The following is a 19,912-nucleotide window of genomic DNA, read 5'->3' as shown; positions in this document are numbered from 1 at the left end:
ATGGATGCTTCACTCATGGCTTTTGAGGTCACTGATGGAGAACAGACCCACCCATCCCATTAGAGAAACTAGGGACTCACAGGAGGGTCGAAGGGGAGTAATCCTGCCTGAATTGAGTTGGCAAGGTGTTTTTGGAGGCCTAACCCCACTCAGCCAATGACCACGCATCACCCTCCATCTAATTTCTTTGCTTATCTTCTGACAAAAGGCTTCAGAGACCTGTTTGGAATCCATACATGGTGCCCAGCCACTGTGCACTATATTCAAAGATGCCAAGCAGGGTGACATGGTTTTATTTCACATGCAGCAAAACAAGGGCAGGAGGTGGTACATCCAGTATAGCTGTTGACTGAAGCAGTGACCTCAGTAGTAGTGGGCAACACTCATGATTTAAATATTTAAAGACTATTGACATAGTAATCCCATAGATGCTCCAGCACCAAAGTGACCAGTCTCTGGAAAGCTTTTGGATATATTCCATCATCAGTGAAAATAAATTTTTTTTTGACCTGTCCTAAGGAAAGTGTAAAACCTGCTAGCTAAGGACAATAGCCAGGAGGTAGGCCAGGTGACCTCCAGACAGCAAGGATGCCCTAAAGCAGCACTGGGAACAGGGTGTCTACCCTTTCCCAGCTCCTAGGGCAGCGAGTTCCCTATCAGCTTGAAAGGTTCTGACCTGGAGCCGCTGAGGGGGTCATGCTGAGGCACAGCACTGTGGAAGCAATAGGGTCTGGTCACTCAAGCATAACCTCCAGACCCAACATATCGCCCGCCAACAGCGCCCCTCTATCTGGGGAAACTGGGTGTTAGGTGCAGCACGAAAGGACATAAAGTCTAGTGCAATGTGTGTGACCCTGAGACTTCCTGGGTCCAGCCATAGGTGCCACACCACATTCTGTGCGGCAGGGAGAGGGAGTGACCAAAGCAGGATGCAGAGTGGCAAGAGGTGTCCTCCCCTTAAAGGCTTATGGGGAGCACAGCAGTTTATTTCATGCCAAGCAAGAGGTAGTGAGTAGGATGGCCTAGTCCCACTGCAGGAGGTACGCCTTTCCCAGAAAGCCACAGTGCCTGCTTCTGAAGGGAAACACTGGCACTTCCATTTTCCTTCCTGTCCCTACGTGAGGCTGTCAGGCCAAGTTCTCTGTCCTGCTAAGATGTCCATAGGACACAACCTGCCACTGTAAGCACACCACACTTACTCAGTATCAGTAGCCACTGAAGGGTGGATGCTGCTGCTCGCAGGAAGTGAAGACTACAGCACTCCACACTTCTCACTTGGCCAGCGCTGCCCACTTCGGTCCAGGAAGCAGCAGTGCCTATTAGCAAAGAACCCAGGACACCAAGGGGAGGAGGTACAGTCTCCTAAGCCAGGCCTCTTCAGGGTGTAAAGACGTAGTTCTTGAAGGGGTTGGAGAGACACTGTTCAGAGAGCCCTCTCCCTGGTATCAAGGAATGCCAGGAAAAAAAGGGAAATCCTACTCCAGGCCGAGTCCACCTCTCAGACTGACCAAAGAAGCCACAGGGGATTCCACACCCACACAGTACGGCTACTTCAAGTCACACAGGTAGATAAAACAGGTCCTTTTAGGGGCCCAGGAAGAGATGACCAAAGCAGCAGCTTGGTTCCTGACACAAGTGCCAGGGCCCCATTCCACACCGAGCTATGAACACTGTCCGGGGTGTACTATGGCTGGACTGGCCAGAGCCTGTCTCGGCTGCCTGCCTTCCAAGTAGAGATGGCAACATGTGCTGGGGTCATAGGTTCCCCCACTGCTCCACAGGAGGAAACTGGTCCACTTCACCCAGTTCTGTGCTCAGCTGCTCCCCCAGAGCAAAGGTCAGTTTATATCGAAGCCGCACCTTTTCCTGTAATAAGAGGGCTGCAGATGAGAATCAGTCCAGGAGTTCCCCCCTGCAAGACACCGTCTCCCGGCCACACTCATGACTGCTGGAGGGATGCATTGGCATCACCATGTCCACCCGTGCTCAGTCCCTTAACCTGGGATAAAGAGGCGTTACTGCTGCAGGTCAGGCAGCACTCCTGACAGACAACCTCAGGGGGTACTCCCTGTGTTCTAGTCTGGGGCTGGGCACCCGGGTGAAATCGGACTGTGGATCCTCCCATGCTTACCTTCATTGGATTGGCCAGCAACATGACCTGGGTGATGGCTGCAGGTGGCTGGATAGGACTAAATGGGGAAAGTTCTGTCCCAGAGGGTGGCTGCAACTTCACTTTCATTGACTGAAGACAAAAAAAAGAAGCTCCTTTGAAGAGAATGGTCCAGGTGTCTCAAAGACAGCAAGTGTCACCTGGTAGCTACTGAAAGGCAGTCAGCACGGTAGGGTCAAGATAAGGGAGACGAAGATACCTTGGGCACTGCGGCCTGCAGCACGATGCTCTTGACTGGCAAGGGAGCTGTATTCAGCATGGAAACCACCACCACCAGCACGTCAGGCCGTCCCGGCGGGCAGTCCTTAGCAAAGTGGAAAAGGATGCGGAAGCCATTTTTATCATAGGCTGTCACAGGAAGGACACTGCCTGAAAGAAGGTGTGACAGGAGTGAGTGTGGTAGGGGAGCATGGCAAGGGCCTTGCGGAGCCCCGGGGTACTAAAGCCAGTATGGAGGGGTGGAGGAAGGCCAATACGGCTCAACAGTGCTGCCCTGTGGAGTACTGGAGGACCAAGGTCACACAGCTGTGTAAAGAGCTGAGACAGAGGTGAAGGACACTCGTCATTCTCGCAGAGGATCTAGGTTCCCAGAACCCTGTAACTGCAGTTTTCAGGAGGCCTGAGACCCTCTGACCTACCTCTGGGCACATGTCAGGCACATGCATACACCAAGGCACACAAACACTCATAAGTACTAAAAACACAATCTTCAGAAAAGATGAGACACGGGAGGCAAGCAGGCCCTCAACAATGAGGGACTCTGCAGATAGAACGCACAGCCCACACCCCCTATAAAACCAGAGCTGAGGCAGACTGCCTGTCCCAACCACTTACTAGGTTTGATTGATTCCAGGGGCACATGGACACTGGCCAGGGAGAGCTCTGGGCCCTTCTGAGGGCTGCCTTGGGACTGGAAGGCTGGTGACTGGAAGAGAGGACTTCCAGGCCCAGTGGAGAAGGGCAGGAGAGGCCTGGCTGGGGCAGAGGCAGGAAGCAGAGGGGAGGCAGTGGGCCCAGGAGAGAAGCAAGAAACAGGTTTCACCAAGCCTGAGGTCCTGGGGGGCAAGGAAGGCAAGTCAGAGAGATGGTTAGAACTGCGAGGCAACACCTCAACCAAGGTCAGTTCAGGGCCAAAAGAATCCACATCCTCTATCCTCTGATGCCCCCTTTGGGCTGTGTAAGACACCCCACCCTCAGCCACCCTCTTCTGTCCCTTACACTTTGGCCTCTTCCAGAAGCTGATCAAGGGCATCTAGGCGGTTCGAGGTGCTGGAGCTGGGGTATTCTGGGCCTTCGGGCTCAGCCTGTGGAACCAAGGCTGGGACAGCTCCAGAAGAGAACATGAAGGAACCAGTGCTGTGGGTTGGTGCACTGGCTGGGACCACAGGAGCTGGGAAGGCAGCAGGCAGTGGAGCTTGGGACATACTTGAGGTAGAAACTGGGGGAGGGAGCAGGGATCCATCTGAGGGGCAGGAGACCGCAGCCACTGGCCTGAGACTGAAGAAGTCCAGATCTGATGATGGTTCGTTCTGCACAACAGAAATACCAGGTGAGCAAAGACCTAGAAGGGGCTGCAGAAGGGAAAGGCTCACCACCCGACAGGCCCTTCTGAGGCACCCATTATGGCCCACACAACTAAATGTCGGGGAAGAACCCCTGGAGGCAGGATGTCCCAGCTCTAGCAGACCATATTATAGAGAATACAACAAGCTCTGGCTCTAGCAGAATGTAGTCAGGCAGAGCCTGAGAAGGAGCCGGTGAGTCTTGGTCCCTGGGCACCTTAGTGATGTTACCATTCCTGTGCCTCTACCTGGAACAGGTGCCACTGACTATTTCCGGTTGACTCTCTGGGAGCAGTGGGGGCTGCATCAGTAAGGCCTAAGAACATAAAAGAAGGTTCAATGAGAGGAATTTCTGGGCTGAGGCCGCAACCTTCCACCCCCCAATAAATGTCACTTGACAAGACAAGGGACATCACTTGCAGGAAAAAGTGTTCCCCTGCAGCTAGACTGGGGAAGTAATTCCACTTCACCCTTCATGCATGACTGAAGGGCCTACCATGTTTACCCTGCAGTCCACAGGAAGGTGGCCCTGGTTACCTGAGGAAGCACACTAACCCTCAGGCCTGGTGCACCACGCCTTCCGTCCCCTAATGGCATGCCTGCACGCACCTAAACAGAGGAGCTCCTCATCCAGCAAGGAGAGGGCAGTGTTCGCACTGTCAGGCCCTGGGGGAGCCTCAGCCTGGCTGGACGAGCGGCTTCGTGGAGGCCCGGAGGTTTGGGGGGGTGGAGGGAGGATAGGGATGCCTGAGGTGGGTGGAGCAGATGCTGGGGCCAACACCGGGGACGAGCTGCTGGGGGTGTCCACCTCGGCAAGGTCGATGAGGGTGCCTTGGCTACCGCAGTGACTGTTTCCTGGATGGGTCGACAGGAGAGCAGCGAGAGCGCTCAGGGTGAATCTAGTGTCCGTGCAGCAAGACGCAGGGCCCGGGCCTAGCTGCTAAGGCTACCTTCTGGCCCAACTCAGTGGCATTTCTCCAGGGACACTGAAAACCAAGCTTGAGAAGGCAAGGAAGGAAGTCTCCATGCAGACTCCTGGCCACTGGGAAGGGCCACTTGAAATGGGTTGGTATCCCCTCAGGAATTCCCTGAGCGTTGCCCTTTAAACACCACCACCACCACCACCCCTGCGGTCTGGACATGTGGCTGCTCTGAGGGTCCCAGAGTGGAAATGAGAATATTTACCTTCAGAGTCAGGCATGATTGAGGTGGTCACCTCACCATTGATGATCTGCCCTTCAATAATTGTTTTGTAAGAGTTGATGACCCTGGATAGGTTGTCACTGGCCTGCAAGATGTCCCCTACAGTAGAAGAGGTTCCTCACTGTGTGGGCTGTGACAACTCTCATATGTCTCAAGTTTTGACTCATCCGCCCTTGACTACTCCTTCATACTCACCCAAACTGTTGTCATTGTCTTCTGTCTCGCTGGCTAGTTTAAACAGTGTCCGTCTCTTATTCTCACAGCGATCAAAGAGCTCCTGAAGGAGACCCGACACAAAAATGACAGCTAAGGAGGTTCTCAGAAGTCATCTGATTTAATGTTTATGTCTAGAAAATGGTGGGATTCTCCAACAGACCACAGAGATGCTGACAGGACTGGAGCAGAGCATGCTTTTTGTCTTTGATGTCTACCAAATGCCATTGCCCAAGCCATCTGTATGAACTAGTAGGTAAAACGTGTCTCAGGCCGGGCGGTGGTGGCGCATGCCTGTAATCCCAGCACTCTGGGAGCAAGAGGCAGGCGGATTTTCGAGACCCTGTCTCGAAAAAAGCAAATCCAAAACAAACAAAAAAAACAAAAAACAAAAACATCTCAGTCAGCTGATTCTGTGGGCCATGTTCTTGTTGTGGTGAGCCTGTGTCTGACCTCTGCATGCATGTTAATGTATGTTATAGTTGTGTAGCTTGAAGTTCTTGTAGGATTCCTAACAGTGCGAGTGAGCATAGGCTGGTCCTGACTCTTTTTTTGGTTTTGTTTTGGGTTTTTTTGTTTTGTTTTGTTTTTGTTTTTTTTGTTTTTTTTTTCCGAGACAGGGTTTCTCTGTGTAGCCCTGGCTGTCCTGGAACTCACTCTGTAGACCAGGCTGGCCTTGAACTCAGAAATCCGCCTGCCTCTGCTTCCCAAGTGCTGGGATTACAGGCGTGCGCCACCACTGCCTGGCGGTCCTGACTCTTTTGCCTGCCTTTGGAATGCTTTTCCTCCTACTGGGCTGCATTGGTGTGAGAACATTGCCTGGTCTTACTGCAGCTTGTTATGTATGGCATGTTTGGCTGACATCTCTGAGAGGCCTGCTCTTTTCTAAGGGGAGGAAGTGGGGGGGGGGTAGGTCTGGAAGAAGGGGGAAGTTGAGGGGGGATAGACTAGGGGAGGAGAAATTGCAGTAGGGATGTAATTCATGACAGAAAAAATAAAAGGGGAAAAAGACATGTGTCTCAGAGGCTAAGCTACGGAGTCAACACCAGGGGCTCAGGGAAGTCTCCCACCCAGGTGTCCCCAAGGCTTAAAGGCAGACAGTAGGGGTGAGCACCTAGGACATGATCAGCACAGCACCAGGAGTGTTAGCTGTGTAGGAGACACAGCCCTTCACTCACGCTACAGTGAACAAGCCCACAAGTCGGCTCGTCCTCACCCAGACAGGACCCCGAGGGGGGAGCAGCGAGCGAGCCTGGCTCCCGAGCTCACCCAGCTCCCGAGCTCACCCGCATGAGCTCCCTGTCGGCCTCCGACGAGCACTCTCGGCTATAGTGGAGAAGCATCTCGTGCAGCAGCTTCACGTTGTTGTTCACCTCCTCCAGCGTGTGCAGGCGCCTGCTCACCTTCTGGATGCGCGCCTCATCCTGCCTCAGCCAAGAGGGTGCAGGAAAAAGCAAGGTCACCTGGCTTGCCTTTCAACAGCCAGGCAGGGCTCATCCTTCCGCCCCTAGCACAAGGCAGACGCTAGTCCCCAGAGTATGGCTTAGCTAGCGTGTTTCCTAGGACCACGGGCCTGACTCACCCGAGCTGTTTTAGAGTGACTCCTCCCACTTCCGCTCCCACCCACCACTGCTCTATGCTTTCTCCCACAGGAAACCCAAGGCTCCTCCTAAACTCAGGAGCTCAGGGCTGGTGCAGGGGAAGAAGATGGGTCTAAGATCTCTGGGGAAGAACCCCCGTGCCCCGTGTCCCAAGGACCAGGGCCCACGCACTCACTTCCTTCACCATGGACTTGATGAGTCTGTTGGCTTCCTGGAGGTCATCTGGGTTCTTGCTCTTCAGCAGCCTGGCTAAAAGCTGGAAGAGAAGGGTCTCAGTGAGGGAGGGCAGCATGCACGCAGCCCCACCAGGCACCAGAAGGAACTGCAATACCACGCAACACCCCACTCCATGCTTGGGAGGTTGGCTCACGCCTGTAAGACCACCACTCAGGCGACTGAGGCGGGAAGATGTCAAGTGCAAGGTCAGCTTAGGTTAGCAAGAAACTGCCTCAAAAAACTGAAAGGAAAAAGGCACCCACCCTCCGCTTTCACACCCCTCTCCCAGTCTGCCTGCGACTGCTCATCTAAAAGAATTCCAGGTCCAAGATGTACTTTACCTTGGATTTCTCCTCATCATCAAAAACAGGGTTTTTGGGACGAGGTGGGGGAGAGGGGATCAGCGTTCGGTCCATGGGGATAGGGGGGTCCGACTGCACTATGCCTGAGGAGACAAATGACAGAGAGCGTGTGCTCAGGCAATGGTCGCCTTGTCCTTCACACAACAAGGGCCAAATCCCTGTGAGGAGCAGGAAAAAGAGCAGGCTACCCTCACTCCAATCTCTTAGAACCCCAGCGGAGCCCTCATAACAAAGTCATTCTACAGAAAAGGACCTTGGCAGGACCCCGGAGACTCCCAGCATTCCCTTCTCTGCCTTAACTTTCCACCGTCATTGCCACGCTGAGGTCAATGGAGAGGTAAACACATACCTTGTCTCTTCAGCATATGGTAGGCATCTTTGATCTTTGCTTCTTCCGGCAAGGCCAGCGTCCAGCTAAAAAGCAACTCGATGACCTTAGTCTTCACCTTCTCAGACACCCTGTCTCCAAAGTACTAGGAGGGAAAACGAAGTAAGAGTCTAATGTCTGAGACACCAAGGAAGAATCACTTTCTTCCCAGCATGCTCCCTGCATTCCAGTTCCCAAGCACACAGACACACCCGTCACAACCCTGCAGTGTGATGGAGCAGGGGAGGGGGTGACAGAGCCTGCACTGAGAACAGGCCCGAGGTGAGACCCCTGTGCTTCCATGAGGAAGTTGCCTAGCTGAGAAATGAAAAACAGGGAATGTAATGAAGACTTTTTTTATTTACATGAGTGCCCACCATAGATGTGTGGGTGCCTGAAGAGGCCAGAAGTTCGTACTGGATCCCCTCAGAGCTGTAACAAGTATTTACGCCCCACCCCCACCCCCAGCCATGTCTCCAGCCCCATAGGCACATTTTGAGGACCTTCTGAGAATGCCACCAGCATAAGAACTGACTCCTCTGTGTAGAGCTGTCCTAATGACTCTGGCCAGCAGCACACATAGGCAAAGCCTGTGGCTAATGGAAGCTAGGAGCAGGGTACAGCCGCCCACACTCTCCCTGGACACACAGCCAGGCTGGGCGGCTGTCTACTAGAAGCTGTCCAGACCTCATCCTCATCAGTCCTTTGAAGCTCTAGGAACCAGCTTAGCAAGTACAGGACACAGGGTCATGTCTATGGAGATGCTAATGGAGCAGGCAGAAACTGCGACCTACTGACCTTTGGAGAGACGACTTTGATTAATTCATTCAAAAACCGGAACTTCCCCACTTCATTATGAAGTCTCCTGCCACAGTTCTTCATACATGCCTCTAGCACCTGCGGCCACAGAAAGAGGCAGTCCTTGATGGGAGCGAGGAACCAAGACCCTGGCCCCCACCAAGTGTGAAGAAACCAGTGCCAAGTGAAGGGATTCTGAGAAATGGTACACTCCCCGGAGGCAGAGCCATTCACCAGAGCCCTCCTTCTAATGGCATGCTCCTAGAGACTGCTCCAAAGGTCAGAGGAGGGAATGCTGAGTCCCAGACACTGGGAAGCTTGCCGCCAGGTGGGATGGGGTCTTCCACAAAGACACTGTCTTGGAACCTTAGGAGGAAAACCAAAGTCCAAAGAGAAAGTTCCTCCGACTCCCACACTGGTCCCGAGTCCTTCCCACAGACTGACATTTCTGCAGGTGTGGGAGACATGTATTGTTCTGCTTACGGACGTTCTCCTGCTTCCTCTGCTCTCAGGGCCCCATCATTCACTCAGCGTGCACACAGCAGTGTTTAGGTATGAATACATGTGTGTGTGTGTGCCAGATTAGCCTCAGCTGCCCTTCCTGTGATAAATTCCATCTTGTTTGGAGACAGGAACTCTCACTGGCCGGGGATCCACTGTTTAGTCTAGGTTGGCTGACCAATGAGATACAGGAATCTGCCTGGTTTTTGTTTGTTTGTTTGTTTGTTTTTTTGGTTTTTTTTTTTTTTTTTTTTAGCCATTTGGCTTTTATGTAAGTTCCAGGGGCTGAACTCAGGTCTCACAATTCCACAGCACTTTACCCACTGAGATCAGCCTGCCTCTGTATACTCAGTGCCAGGATTAAGTTCATATTTACATATGCTGAGACAGATAGCATGTGTTAACATGCCCAGTGGTTTCTTTCTTTTTTTTTTCAAAATAAACACACATACATAAAGGAAGAATTTTATTTTATGTGCATAGGTGTGTTTGTCTGCCTGCATATCTGTATAGCACATGTATGCAGTGATGGAGGAAGTCAAAACAGAACATGGGATACCCTGAAACTTGACTTTGATGTTTGTGATACCAGGCATGGTGGCAAACATCTTTAAACCCAGCACTTGGGAGGCAGAATTCTAGCCTGAGCTATCTACAAAGCGAGTTCCAGGATAGCCAAGGCTGTTATACAGACAAACCTTGTCTAAAGAAACTATAATTAAGAATTATTGGGAATTGAATCCAGGTCCTGTGGAAGAGGCCAGTGGCCTTTTAACCACGAAGCATCTTCCCCAGCTTCCGATATTAGGTTTCTTTAAAGCAAGGTTTCTCAGCTGAAGCTGGTGGATGTTTTGGACCAGCCTCTCTTTGCTGGGGAGCTCTCTTGTGCATTCAAGGATGTTTAGCAGTAGCACTGGCTACTGTTCTCTAGTTGCCACTGTTAGACCATCCCCAAAAGCATCTCCAGACACCAAAACTGTCCCTTGCAAGCCAGCTATGGTGGCACATGCCTGTAGTATTAGCACTTTGGAGATGGAAGGATCAAAACAGTTAAAAAAAAAAAAAAAGCCCAAATTAAAAAACAAAACCAAAACCAACCAACCAATGGGCCTGGTTGCCCTTGGGGGAAATCACCATTTTAGAGGTCCTGGCTCCATAATGGTCTCTAAGCCCATTGCTCTGGGTCTCCAGGACCCAAATGAAATCAGGTTCAGAAAAGTTGCTGGAGTCCTTCCTCTATACTTAGCTGTTGTCTGAGGAGCAACGAAGCACTTGCTTCCTTGTCTGAACAACTGCTCGCCTCTGCCCTGTGGCTGTGACTGTCAGCATGGGTCTTCACTTGCAGGCAGTGCCTCCAGCTACACAACAACTGTGTTTACTACACTCTAAGCGTCCAGACATCCTCTCTGAGCCCTGCTCTTGTGTCCCTCAGGGCCCTGTGCAGGCTCGTGTGAGCTCTGGAGGTGTGAGTGTTTGTAGACCAGCTGACTGCAGTGCTTTACACACACCCAGCTTATATCAGGTACTTTCTAAGGGCTCTGGGCATGAGTTTGGTCAGGACCAACAGCCTAATGTGTGTGTGAGGAAAGACGAGAGCAAGTGAACACCCACCGCTCTCATCTCCACAGCAAAGACCTACCGTGAGGGCCTGCACCGCCTCCCATTCCTGTGGAGACTGGATCTTGTGGGCCAGAAGTCGCACAGCAATCTGGGGCCTGGCAGACAAGCACACTACAATCAGTCTGCAAATGGAGGGCCAACTGGCCAGACTTCCTTAGCCAACTTGCCCACAAGCACACTCCCTCTCTCCCAGGGACTCACCCTTCAAGCTCTTTGTTGATCTGATCACAGAAGCCAATGATATATTCCCAGTCTTCCTGGCGGTTGGAAGGATTGGTAGCTTTATCTTGGAACAACACAAGGGACAACGGACTATTAAAAGAACAACTCATAACACAAGGATATCTCCACAGTTTTTAAACAACAAAAATATTGCTTCCAAATCTGTCTCATAAGAATACCTCCAGAATTCAGTCAGAAAGCAAATACAAATCTTGCTTTCTCCCCAATATTTTTTGGAAGTTTCAGTAAAAAAAAAAAAAAAAAAAAAAAAAAAAACTCATAAAAAACCTCATGGAAGTCAGAGTAGATCGGGATCCAAAGGACAAACACAAGCTTGAATGATCTGAGTTCTCACTGACACCTTCAAGATCCTGAGTTCAATTCCCAGCAACCACATGGTGGCTCACAACCACTTGTGATGGGATCCGATGTCCTCTTCTGGTATGTCTGAAGACAGCTACAATGTACTTATAAATGTAAATTTAAACAAATATGATGCTTTAAAGATTTATTTAAAAAAAATGGCCTCAGGTGGCTACCACACTTCAAGAAACTTGCACATGTTATTACACACTGGTGGTTTGTACGCTCGGCCCAGGGCATGGCACTACTAGAAGGTGTGGCCTTGTTGGAGTAGGTGGGTGTGGGCCTCCCTCATCCTAGCAGCCTGGGAGCCAGTATTCTGTTCCCACTTAAAGCCTTCTGATGAAGATGTCTAACCCTCAACTCCTCCTGCACCATGCCTGCCTGGAGGCTGCCGTGCTCCTGCCTGCCTTAATGACAATGGACTGAACCTCTGAACCTAGAAGCCAGCCCCAATGAAATGTTGTCCTTATGAGACTTGCCTTGGTCGTGGTGTCTGTTCACAGAGGTGAAACCCTAACTAAGACAACACTAATAAATAGAACTGGGTGGTCAGCAGGAGCAACAAGTGTCTCTGAGAAGCTGAAGACAGGCTGAATTAGGTCAAAAATAAATTTTAAAAAATGAATATTTTCTACAGGTCCTTCACAAAGATTTTCAGGACCAAATCTTTCTTAATTCTTTAAAGATTTTTGAAGTTGCATAGGACCCTCTACAAATGCATTCAGCTCCAATGAAACATCTTCCAATCTTGTGCAGACTTCCCCGGCATAAACAGCTCTGTCAGGTAATTTCAGTGCCCTCAGGTTTAAATGGCTTTCAATGGTCGAGTGCAGACAGAAGCCGAGAGCATGCTGAGGGGCTGGAGCTCTGGAATTCCAGCGCTAAGGGTAAGCCCAGCTACATTTGCTACAGCGCTAAGGGTAAGCCCAGCTACATTTGCTCTGGCCTTCCCTGTTACTCTGGCACCTGTGCTGAAGGCAGACAGCCCAGCTGAGGGAGGTGAGATGGCTTCGTGCTGGGAAGGAAAGGGGAAAGGAAAGCCTGAGGCGCACGCCTTCCCCAGACAGCCCCAAGCTCTGTGCCACAGACCAACTGACACTATTATTAGGTGCTAACCTAAGATGCTGGATTTTGGTTCTAAATGTGGCTGTTTTCTTCTTTCCATTGATTTATTTGGGAGATGGTGGTGGGGTTCAAGTGCTGGGAATATGTAAGTCCAAGGACAATCTATAGGAACTGGTTCTCCTTTATCATTTGATTTCTGAAAATCAGTCTCAGACTTGGTGGCAGCGTGCTCACTGGCTGAGCCTCCTCACCTCCACCCTTTTTTAGATTCTCATACTAAAGCCCAGACTGGTCGTGAACTCAAGGTGATCCTTCTACCTTGGAGTCTCAAGCACTAAAAGTATAGGTATGCATCACCATGCCAAGCTGTGTTTTCTTAACTTTAAAAATCACCATTTGGCCAGGCAGTGACAAGTAGATCTTTGGGATTAATGGCGTGCGCCACCAACACCCGGCTCCATTTTTTTAATATGATTTATTCATTTTATTATATGTAAGTATACGGTAGCTGTCTTCAGACACACCAGAAGAGGGCACCAGACCCCATTACAGATGTTTGTGAGCCACCATATGGTTGCTGGGAATTGAACTCAGGGCCTCTGGAAGAGCAGTCAGTGCTCTTAACTGCTGAGCCACCTCTCCAGACCCTTGTTTCACAACTTTCTTTTTTTTTTTTTTTTAAAGATTTATTTATTATATGTAGGTACACTGTAGCTATTTTCAGACACACCAGCAGAGGACATCAGATCTCATTACGGATGGCTGTGAGCCACCATGTGGTTGCTGGGATTTGAACTCAGGACCTTCGGAAGAACAATCGGTACTCTTAACCACTGAGCCATCTCTGTTTCACAACTTTCTTAAAAAGGAAAATTGAAAAAGCCGGCTGGGGATTCAGCTCAGCAGTAGAGGACTTGCGTTGCATGTACAGGCCCTTGGTTCAATGGCAAATGCCAATAAACAAACGCACAGGTAGGTCGGGGATGCTGCAGATGCTCGCCATTTCAACTTTCATTAAGAGGGAGGGAGGGAGGGAGGGAGGGAGGGAGGGAGGGAGGGAGGGAGGGAAGGTAGGTAGGTAGGTAGGTAGGTCAGGCATTCCAGGCAGCTTGAGGAACAATGGAATCTGTATTTCCCTGTCCACAAATCGCCAGTAAGGTGGGGACAGACTCCTAAGAATCCATCCTTCCAGCAAGAAAAGGGCATCTAACCAGGGGCCTTCTCAGGCTGCGGCTGGATCGACCTGACAACAGTTTTTGCCTGGTTTCAGCAGTTAAGACTCTGTTGGTTAAAGCTTTATATTTAAAGTGAGGCCACATTGCATAGGCCCACATGGTGGCCTTGTTGGAGGAGGTGTGTTACTGGGGGTAGGCTTTGAGGTTTTAAAAGCCCACACCATTCCTTAGCTCTCTGCATCAAAGATGCAAGCTCTCAGTCACTGCTCCAGGCCATGCCTTCCTGCCTGCCTGCAGCCCTGCTCCCACCACAATGCTCACACTTCCCCTCTGAGACTGTGACCCCCAATTAAATACTGTCTTCTACAATGCCTTAGTTGGGGCAACAGGACAGTAACCACAAGGTAAGAAGAAAATAGAATTGAGGGGAGCTTAGTGTTTGGGGGCCTACATAGCATATAAGGGTCCCAGCTTCAATCTCCAGTAACACACATACATCTATAAATGTATATTTAGAGGAAAAAATGTGGCCAGAGGCACGGGTAAGGCCGGGCAGTGGTGGTGCATGCCTTTAATCCCAGCACTTGGGAGGCAGAGACAGGTGAATCTCTAAGTTCGAGGCCAGCCTGCTCTACAGAGTTCCAGGATAATTGCTGGTAATTTAAAAAAAAAAAATTGTGGCCAGAGTTTTTGTTTGTTTTGAGACAGGGTCTTGTGTAGACCAGGCTAGGCTGCAAATCACTAAGAAGTCAAGGATGATCTTGACTCCTGATGCTCTGGCGTCTTCCTAGTGTTGGGGTTACAGATATGTGCCACCAAAGTGGCTGTTCTCAATCCTGAAAGATAATTTCAGCACTCGGAGGTAGAGGGAAGCGATCTCTGAGTTCAAGGCTAGCTTGGTCTACAGAGTGAATTCCAGGACAGCCACATCTGGAAACTCTCTTGAAGAAAAAAAAAAAAAAAAAACAAGCAAGCAAGCAAGCAAACAAACAAACAAACAAAAAACCAAAAAGAGGGATTTTTTTTTTTTTATTCAGCAGTGTCCATTCATCAAGAAATGGCTGACCAGCTGGGCGTGGTGGCACACAACTGTAATCCCAGCACTTGGGAGGCAGAGGCAGGCGGATTTTTGAGTTCGAGGCCAGCGTGGTCTACAGAGTGAGTTCCAGGACAGCCAGGACCACACAAAGAAACCCTGTCTCAAACAAAAACAACAAAAAAAAAAAAAACAAAAAAAAAAAAAGAAATGGTTGACCAGGCTGGAGTTACGGCTCAGCAGTTAAGAGCACTGATAGCTCTTCCAGAGGTCCTGGGTTCAATTCCCAGCAACCCTATGGTGGCTCAAAACCATCTGTAATGGGATCTGATGCCCTCTACTGGTGTGTCTGAAGAGAGCGACCGTGTAAATCATATACATAAAATAAATAAATAAATTAAAAAAAAAAAAAGGAAATGTTTGAGCAGCTGGGTGTGGTGGCCCACACTTTAATCCCAGTACTTGGGATACAAAGACAGGTGGATCTGGCAGGTGGATCTCTGGAGTTCAAGGCCAGCTTGATCCAGCCAGATCTACAAAGCAAGTTCCGGGACAGCCAGGGCTACAGATGGAGAAACCCAGATTTGAAAAACAAACAACAAATAAGAAAAAGAAAAAAGGAGACACTGAGAGACCTGCCCCACACCCAGTGCTTCTCTCCTTAACCGTCACAAAACTTACACTGTGGACAATGGGAAACCATCTCCCAAACAGAGGAGCATGAGGATTCTTCCCACAAAGCCTGCCTGCAAAGGGATCTCTCCTCCAAGCTTGCTCAGCTTCTTGCAGCCCGCCTCCTACCTCCCCTCCCGCCCTTCGCTGTGTGTGCAGGACACTGCCTGCACAGGGCACAACACACAACTGGGCAGTGTCACTTCCAGGTGTCTGCAGCGCACATGACCGAGCTATCACCCACAGCCGCTAGAACTCCGGAGGGTGGTGCGAGGTGACTCTAGCTCTCTCCAAGTGCCCAGCACTTCCTCCCACTCCACGTTCTCCCTCAACTCACACAGGACTAGCAACAATGGAGTTCTCTCCTGCAAGCCTGGCCCTGAACCACCAATCTGGGTCCTGCTCTGACTCACAGTCTGCTATTTTGAGTCTCGGGTGGAAGCCTCCTTCTCTGCTGCTTCCATCCTTCCAGATTTCCCACCCTCCTTGTAGTGGCTGTTCCTGGTTGTCAACCTGACTATATGTGGAATAAACTACAGTCCAGAATTGGAAGGCTCACCTGTGATCCTAATCTGGAGGCTGGGAGATACAAGTTTCAGACCTAGATCTCGGCATGGAGATCTTGAGGCATAGTGGCAATGAATTCCAGAAGACAAGGAGATCTGAGTTCAAGGTCATCTGGGACAAAGCAAGTCCCAGATCCAGGCTGGCGGCACACACCTTTAATCTGGGCCAGACCTTCTGCTGGAGACCTATATAAGGACATTGGAAGAAGGAAGATTCTCTTCCTCGCCTGCTTGCCTCCTCCATCCACAGCTGCTGACCATTGTTGGGAGCTGGACTACAGACTGTACGTCATCAACAAATTCCCTTACTATACGGAGACCACCCATAAGTTCTGTGACTCCAGAGAACCTAATACCCTCCTATTCTGCTTAGTCACCGCTAGCCTCAACTCCTATAGGATGTCAGAAGGATGAAAACAACCAGCCTTGACTGACTACTCTCAGTCCTCATGGCTTGGGCCTCTTATAGAGGTTTCACGCTGCACACAGCGATGAATGGAAATAAGCAGACCCAAGAGCACAGCAAGGGAGGGGTAAGGTCAACCGGCCTGCTGCTGCTGTTTTTGAAACAGGGGGATTTTTTTGTATGGCCTTCACGGTCCTGGAACCAGCTCTGTGTCTGTAGACCAGCCTGGCCTCGAACTCCCAGACATCCACTTGCCTCTGCCTCCCAAGTGCTGGAAGAGACATCCATGGAAAATGAATGCTGTAACCCTCACAGCTGTCTAAGATGCTTCAAGCTTGCACATATCTCAAAAATTAGACACTGGAGGAACTACAGATGATGTACAAAACAGCAGCACACAGCTATTGCTTGGAGAAGCTGAGCTTCTGTGGGAGCATGTGAGGAAGGGATCAGAACCCAGGCAAGGCTTACTGTGTCACTCTGATAGAAGCTGTCACTTCTCCTTACTAACTTCCCCTATTTCTATATGCAGTCCCTGCCGCTATTCAAAAGCACACTGCTATGGGCTCCCAGGCCCAGGTCTAAACCTTACTGCTGTCTCTTCCCTTTCCTCACCCATCCCCCAGTTCACCCACACCTTCAGTTTTTATCACATAGTTACTTACTGTTCTAGGTGGGAAAGGGGTGGAAGGGGAGATGTGTGGCGTGTCACAATGTGAAGGTCAAATGACAACTCGAAGAAGCTGGCTCTTTCCACCCTGTGGCTCCCCAGGGTCAAACGCAGGTCCTAAAGCTCAAGCAAGTGACCTCACCTGCTGAGCCTCCTCAGCCTCTGGAATGACCTTCCTGATCATCAATCCTCTCAGTCATGCCCTTCCGGAACATCTCCTCTAACCCACTTCCCACCTCTTCTCTCACATCATATCACCAGCAACACACAGGGGTGCTTCTCCCTCCTCGTTTACATGGTTCTAGTGGTCGGACTCAAGGGTAGTCAGGCTGGCACAGGAGGCACACTCACTGAGCTATCTTGCCTATGCTGTTTGCATGTGTTTCTGGAAACAGTCTCACCCTGTAACCCTTCATGGCACTAATTCTTTATGTATCCCAGCTGGCCTCAATTTGTGGAGCCGATCCTGCCTCACCCTCCAAGTGTGAGGAAATCAGATGTGAACTGCCACACTTGGCTTACTGTCATCATTCTAAGTCGGGTCCTGCCACCGGTCCTCCTAACAGGATGATCATCAGGTATAAGAGGAATGGGGCCTAAAGTGCCCAGTGTCCCAGCCGGCCTCCCCTTCTCCTGCAGTAGATAACTGGTGTGCTCTACACGTGGCCATGCAGCACTCTCATGGCGGGTTCCCATTCTTTTTTCAAGTCCTAGTCTGATGCTGTCTCTCCTCCTGTCTTAGGTCGGTCTCCACTTGCCCTTCCTCAGTTACCTAAAGAACCCTGTGTTTCAGTACTCAGGCTGCCACCCAGAATCTTTGCTGCCTTAGTTTCTATCCACTCTGATGGCACATCCATCAAACTAAGGCAAAGACGGCTTGACTTTCCTGGGCCTTTTTGCTTTATCCCTGTTTTTGTAAGGCTGGCCTGGAACCCAGTGCCTTGCACATGGTAAGTAAGAGGTCCACCATGGAACAAGTGCTTAAACTTTGTTGTTCTGTGTTCACTTTCAGTAGCCCATAAACTAACAATGGAATGATACAGAAAGATTAGCACTGCCCCTTTGCAAAAATGACACTCAAATTCATGAACTGCTGCTCCCCACACCTTCTTTTCCAGACAGGGTTTCACCATATAGTTCTGGCTGTCCTGCAACTCACTCTACAGACCGGGCTAACTTTGAACTTACAGAGATCTGCCTGCCTCTGCTTTCTGAGTTCTGGGACTAAAGATATGCACCATTATGCCTGGCTAAAATAAACTCAATACTTACTGAACACTAGCTGAATGTGGCAAGCAGGCCTCTAGAGAGGGCTGAAGCATCAAGAGATGGTTTGTAAGCAAGAATACTCTGAGATAGGTTTGAGGCATATAACTATGAAAGGGGAGGAGGCTTCAGGGTGAATGACAATGGTGTGTGCCGGTGGGAAAAACATCAGAAGGCCACCAAAGAAAAAGGCAGGTAATGGCCAGAGACGGCTTCTTGAGACTGTCTCACAAAAACAAAACAATACTTAACAAAGCTTAGGTCATTTAAATTACTCCAATTGTCCTGTCCCCACCTGTGCAGTGAGTCGATTCTGCTCTGGCTATTATTCAGTTGCATGGCTCTAGGAGAATGGTCTGAGTGGGGTGAGAATGTCCTCTTCGAATTGTGGCATCCGAACCTGTTAGGTGAGATGCCTGGTCTACAATTTCAATTATTTTCATCTTTCAATAAGGGGATTGGAAGCCAGATGCAGGAGGATCTCTGTGAGTTTGAGGCCAGCCTGGTCTATACACAGCTGTTTACTGGAAGCCCTGGGTAAGCCAATGCCTGTAATCCACCACTGTACTCCTCAGAGAACTGTTCCGTGTAGGGAGATGGTTCTAGGTCTGCCTGCATACACAAATGCACTTTTTCTTTCTTTTTTTCCTCTTTTTGGTTTTTCAAGACAGGGTTTCTCTGCGTAGCCCTGGCTGTCCTGGGACTCACTCTGTAGACCAGGCTGGCCTCCAACTCAGAAATCCGCCTGCCTCTGCCTCCCAAGTGCTGGGATTGAAGGCGTGCACCACCACTGCCTGGCTGCAAATGCACTTCTACTTTGCTTTTGGGAGGTAGCTCCCCTTAAAGCTTAATTTCAATCTCCTGAAGGATAGTTCTTAAGAAAGGCCATGCAACTAGGAACAACATTCAAGAAAAGGATTTCCAGCTCAGAGCTCTGTAAAAGCATATTATCCAATTTCTGTCTCCATTTAGGAGGTTCCCCGGGAACTACCCTTTAGTAAAGTTAATTTATTAACCCTTGATAAGGCGTAGTTAAACAGCCTTGTTAACCCTTACTAAACGGAAACAATATGAACTGCCTGCTAATGTTAACCCTTATTCCTTCGTAGCAATGTACAAGCTAGTACGGATAGCAACACATCGATATAGCAACAGATTCATTGCTCTTTGATTTACTCAAGAGTGGGTTAATCTCGTTAAAATGAGTGTGTGTGTGTGTGTGTGTGTGTGTCCCTTCAACACATATTTAGCAAGCTGTGATACTCTGTTCGCTGTAGTCGCGCTTTGGAAAATTCTCACTTCAAGCATCCTGACTGAGGAAATCGGCTATATCTAGTCCACGGTCACAATCTCGACGCTGCCAGCCGTGTGCGCGTGGCACCACTCAACACTCCCGGGGGACCAGCCCAAATCCGGAGCTTTCCCATTCTTGGGGCTTTGGGGGTACAAGGTCCCAGAGCACAGGCTGGGACGCGCCCGCCGGTCCGCCCGAAGAACCCGGCTGTCGCATTCCGGGCCTGCTGGATCTCGAGCTGCAGGTGTCACTCGCGGGAGCTTGAGGACACGCAGCGGGGAAGGGCCCCAGCTCGCTAAGGGGTGTGAACGCGGGCTGCTTGCAGCGAGGCGACGCTGGGCGCGGGCTGCACAGCCGCCGCCGCCACTGCCGCCGCCGCGGAGGGGATGGCGCGGGCAGGGAGGAGGGCGGCCCGTGGTTAGAGGTCAGCTAGAGGCGGCCCCGGATACTCACTCAGCCAGGACTCCAGGCTCTCCCCTTCCGCCTCCGCCATATTGCAGCCTCCCGGTCCGGCCCTGCGCCCTCAAACCTCGCGAGATTCTGCGCGAGCAGGTCGGGGGC

General features: G+C 50.4%; 1 protein-coding gene and 1 pseudogene across 3 annotated transcripts; one reads left to right on the top strand and one right to left on the bottom strand.

Annotated features, from left to right (window-relative positions):
* Nucleotides 1-277: 277 nt before the first annotated feature.
* Nucleotides 278-19,904, bottom strand: Gga3 (golgi associated, gamma adaptin ear containing, ARF binding protein 3). Of its 3 annotated transcripts, none has more exons than XM_052195082.1 (17): nt 19,805-19,904; nt 10,815-10,899; nt 10,633-10,708; nt 8,493-8,591; nt 7,677-7,800; nt 7,307-7,410; nt 6,925-7,005; nt 6,435-6,572; nt 5,131-5,212; nt 4,918-5,034; nt 4,342-4,587; nt 3,981-4,048; nt 3,389-3,699; nt 3,005-3,225; nt 2,370-2,539; nt 2,132-2,242; nt 278-1,866 (listed from the first exon to the last, which is right to left on the bottom strand). In XM_052195082.1, exons 1-17 carry the CDS (start codon nt 19,842-19,844, stop codon nt 1,756-1,758), a joined length of 2,184 nt encoding a protein of 727 aa, XP_052051042.1. In that variant the 5' UTR covers nt 19,845-19,904; the 3' UTR covers nt 278-1,755. The 3 variants fall into 3 exon arrangements, 2 of the variants coding, with proteins under 2 accessions (XP_052051042.1, XP_052051043.1); XM_052195083.1 differs by lacking the exon at nt 19,805-19,904 and adding an exon at nt 15,709-15,808; XR_007979761.1 differs by lacking the exon at nt 278-1,866 and having other exon boundaries at nt 2,144-2,242; nt 2,370-2,474.
* On the top strand, nt 17,790-17,906 carry LOC127695650 (uncharacterized; annotated as a pseudogene).
* Nucleotides 19,905-19,912: the final 8 nt, after the last annotated feature.

This window comes from Apodemus sylvaticus, chromosome 10, assembly GCF_947179515.1.
Source record: "Apodemus sylvaticus chromosome 10, mApoSyl1.1, whole genome shotgun sequence".
NCBI lineage: Eukaryota > Metazoa > Chordata > Mammalia > Rodentia > Muridae > Apodemus > Apodemus sylvaticus.
The sequence above is the reverse complement of the archived record's forward strand: the minus strand, read 5'-3'. Positions and strand labels throughout refer to the sequence as shown.

Excerpts from the sequence above, each read along its gene's own strand:
- Gga3 (XM_052195082.1), bottom strand. The coding sequence starts at position 19,844 with ATGGCGGAGGCGGAAGGGGAGAGCCTGGAGTCCTGGCTGA. Across the intron at positions 4,049-4,341 it reads TGAGGAGCTCCTCTGTTTAG|GCCTTACTGATGCAGCCCCC; the intron begins GTGCGTGCAGGC and ends TTATGTTCTTAG. Across the intron at positions 1,867-2,131 it reads TGCTGGCCAATCCAATGAAG|GAAAAGGTGCGGCTTCGATA; the intron begins GTAAGCATGGGA and ends CTCTTATTACAG.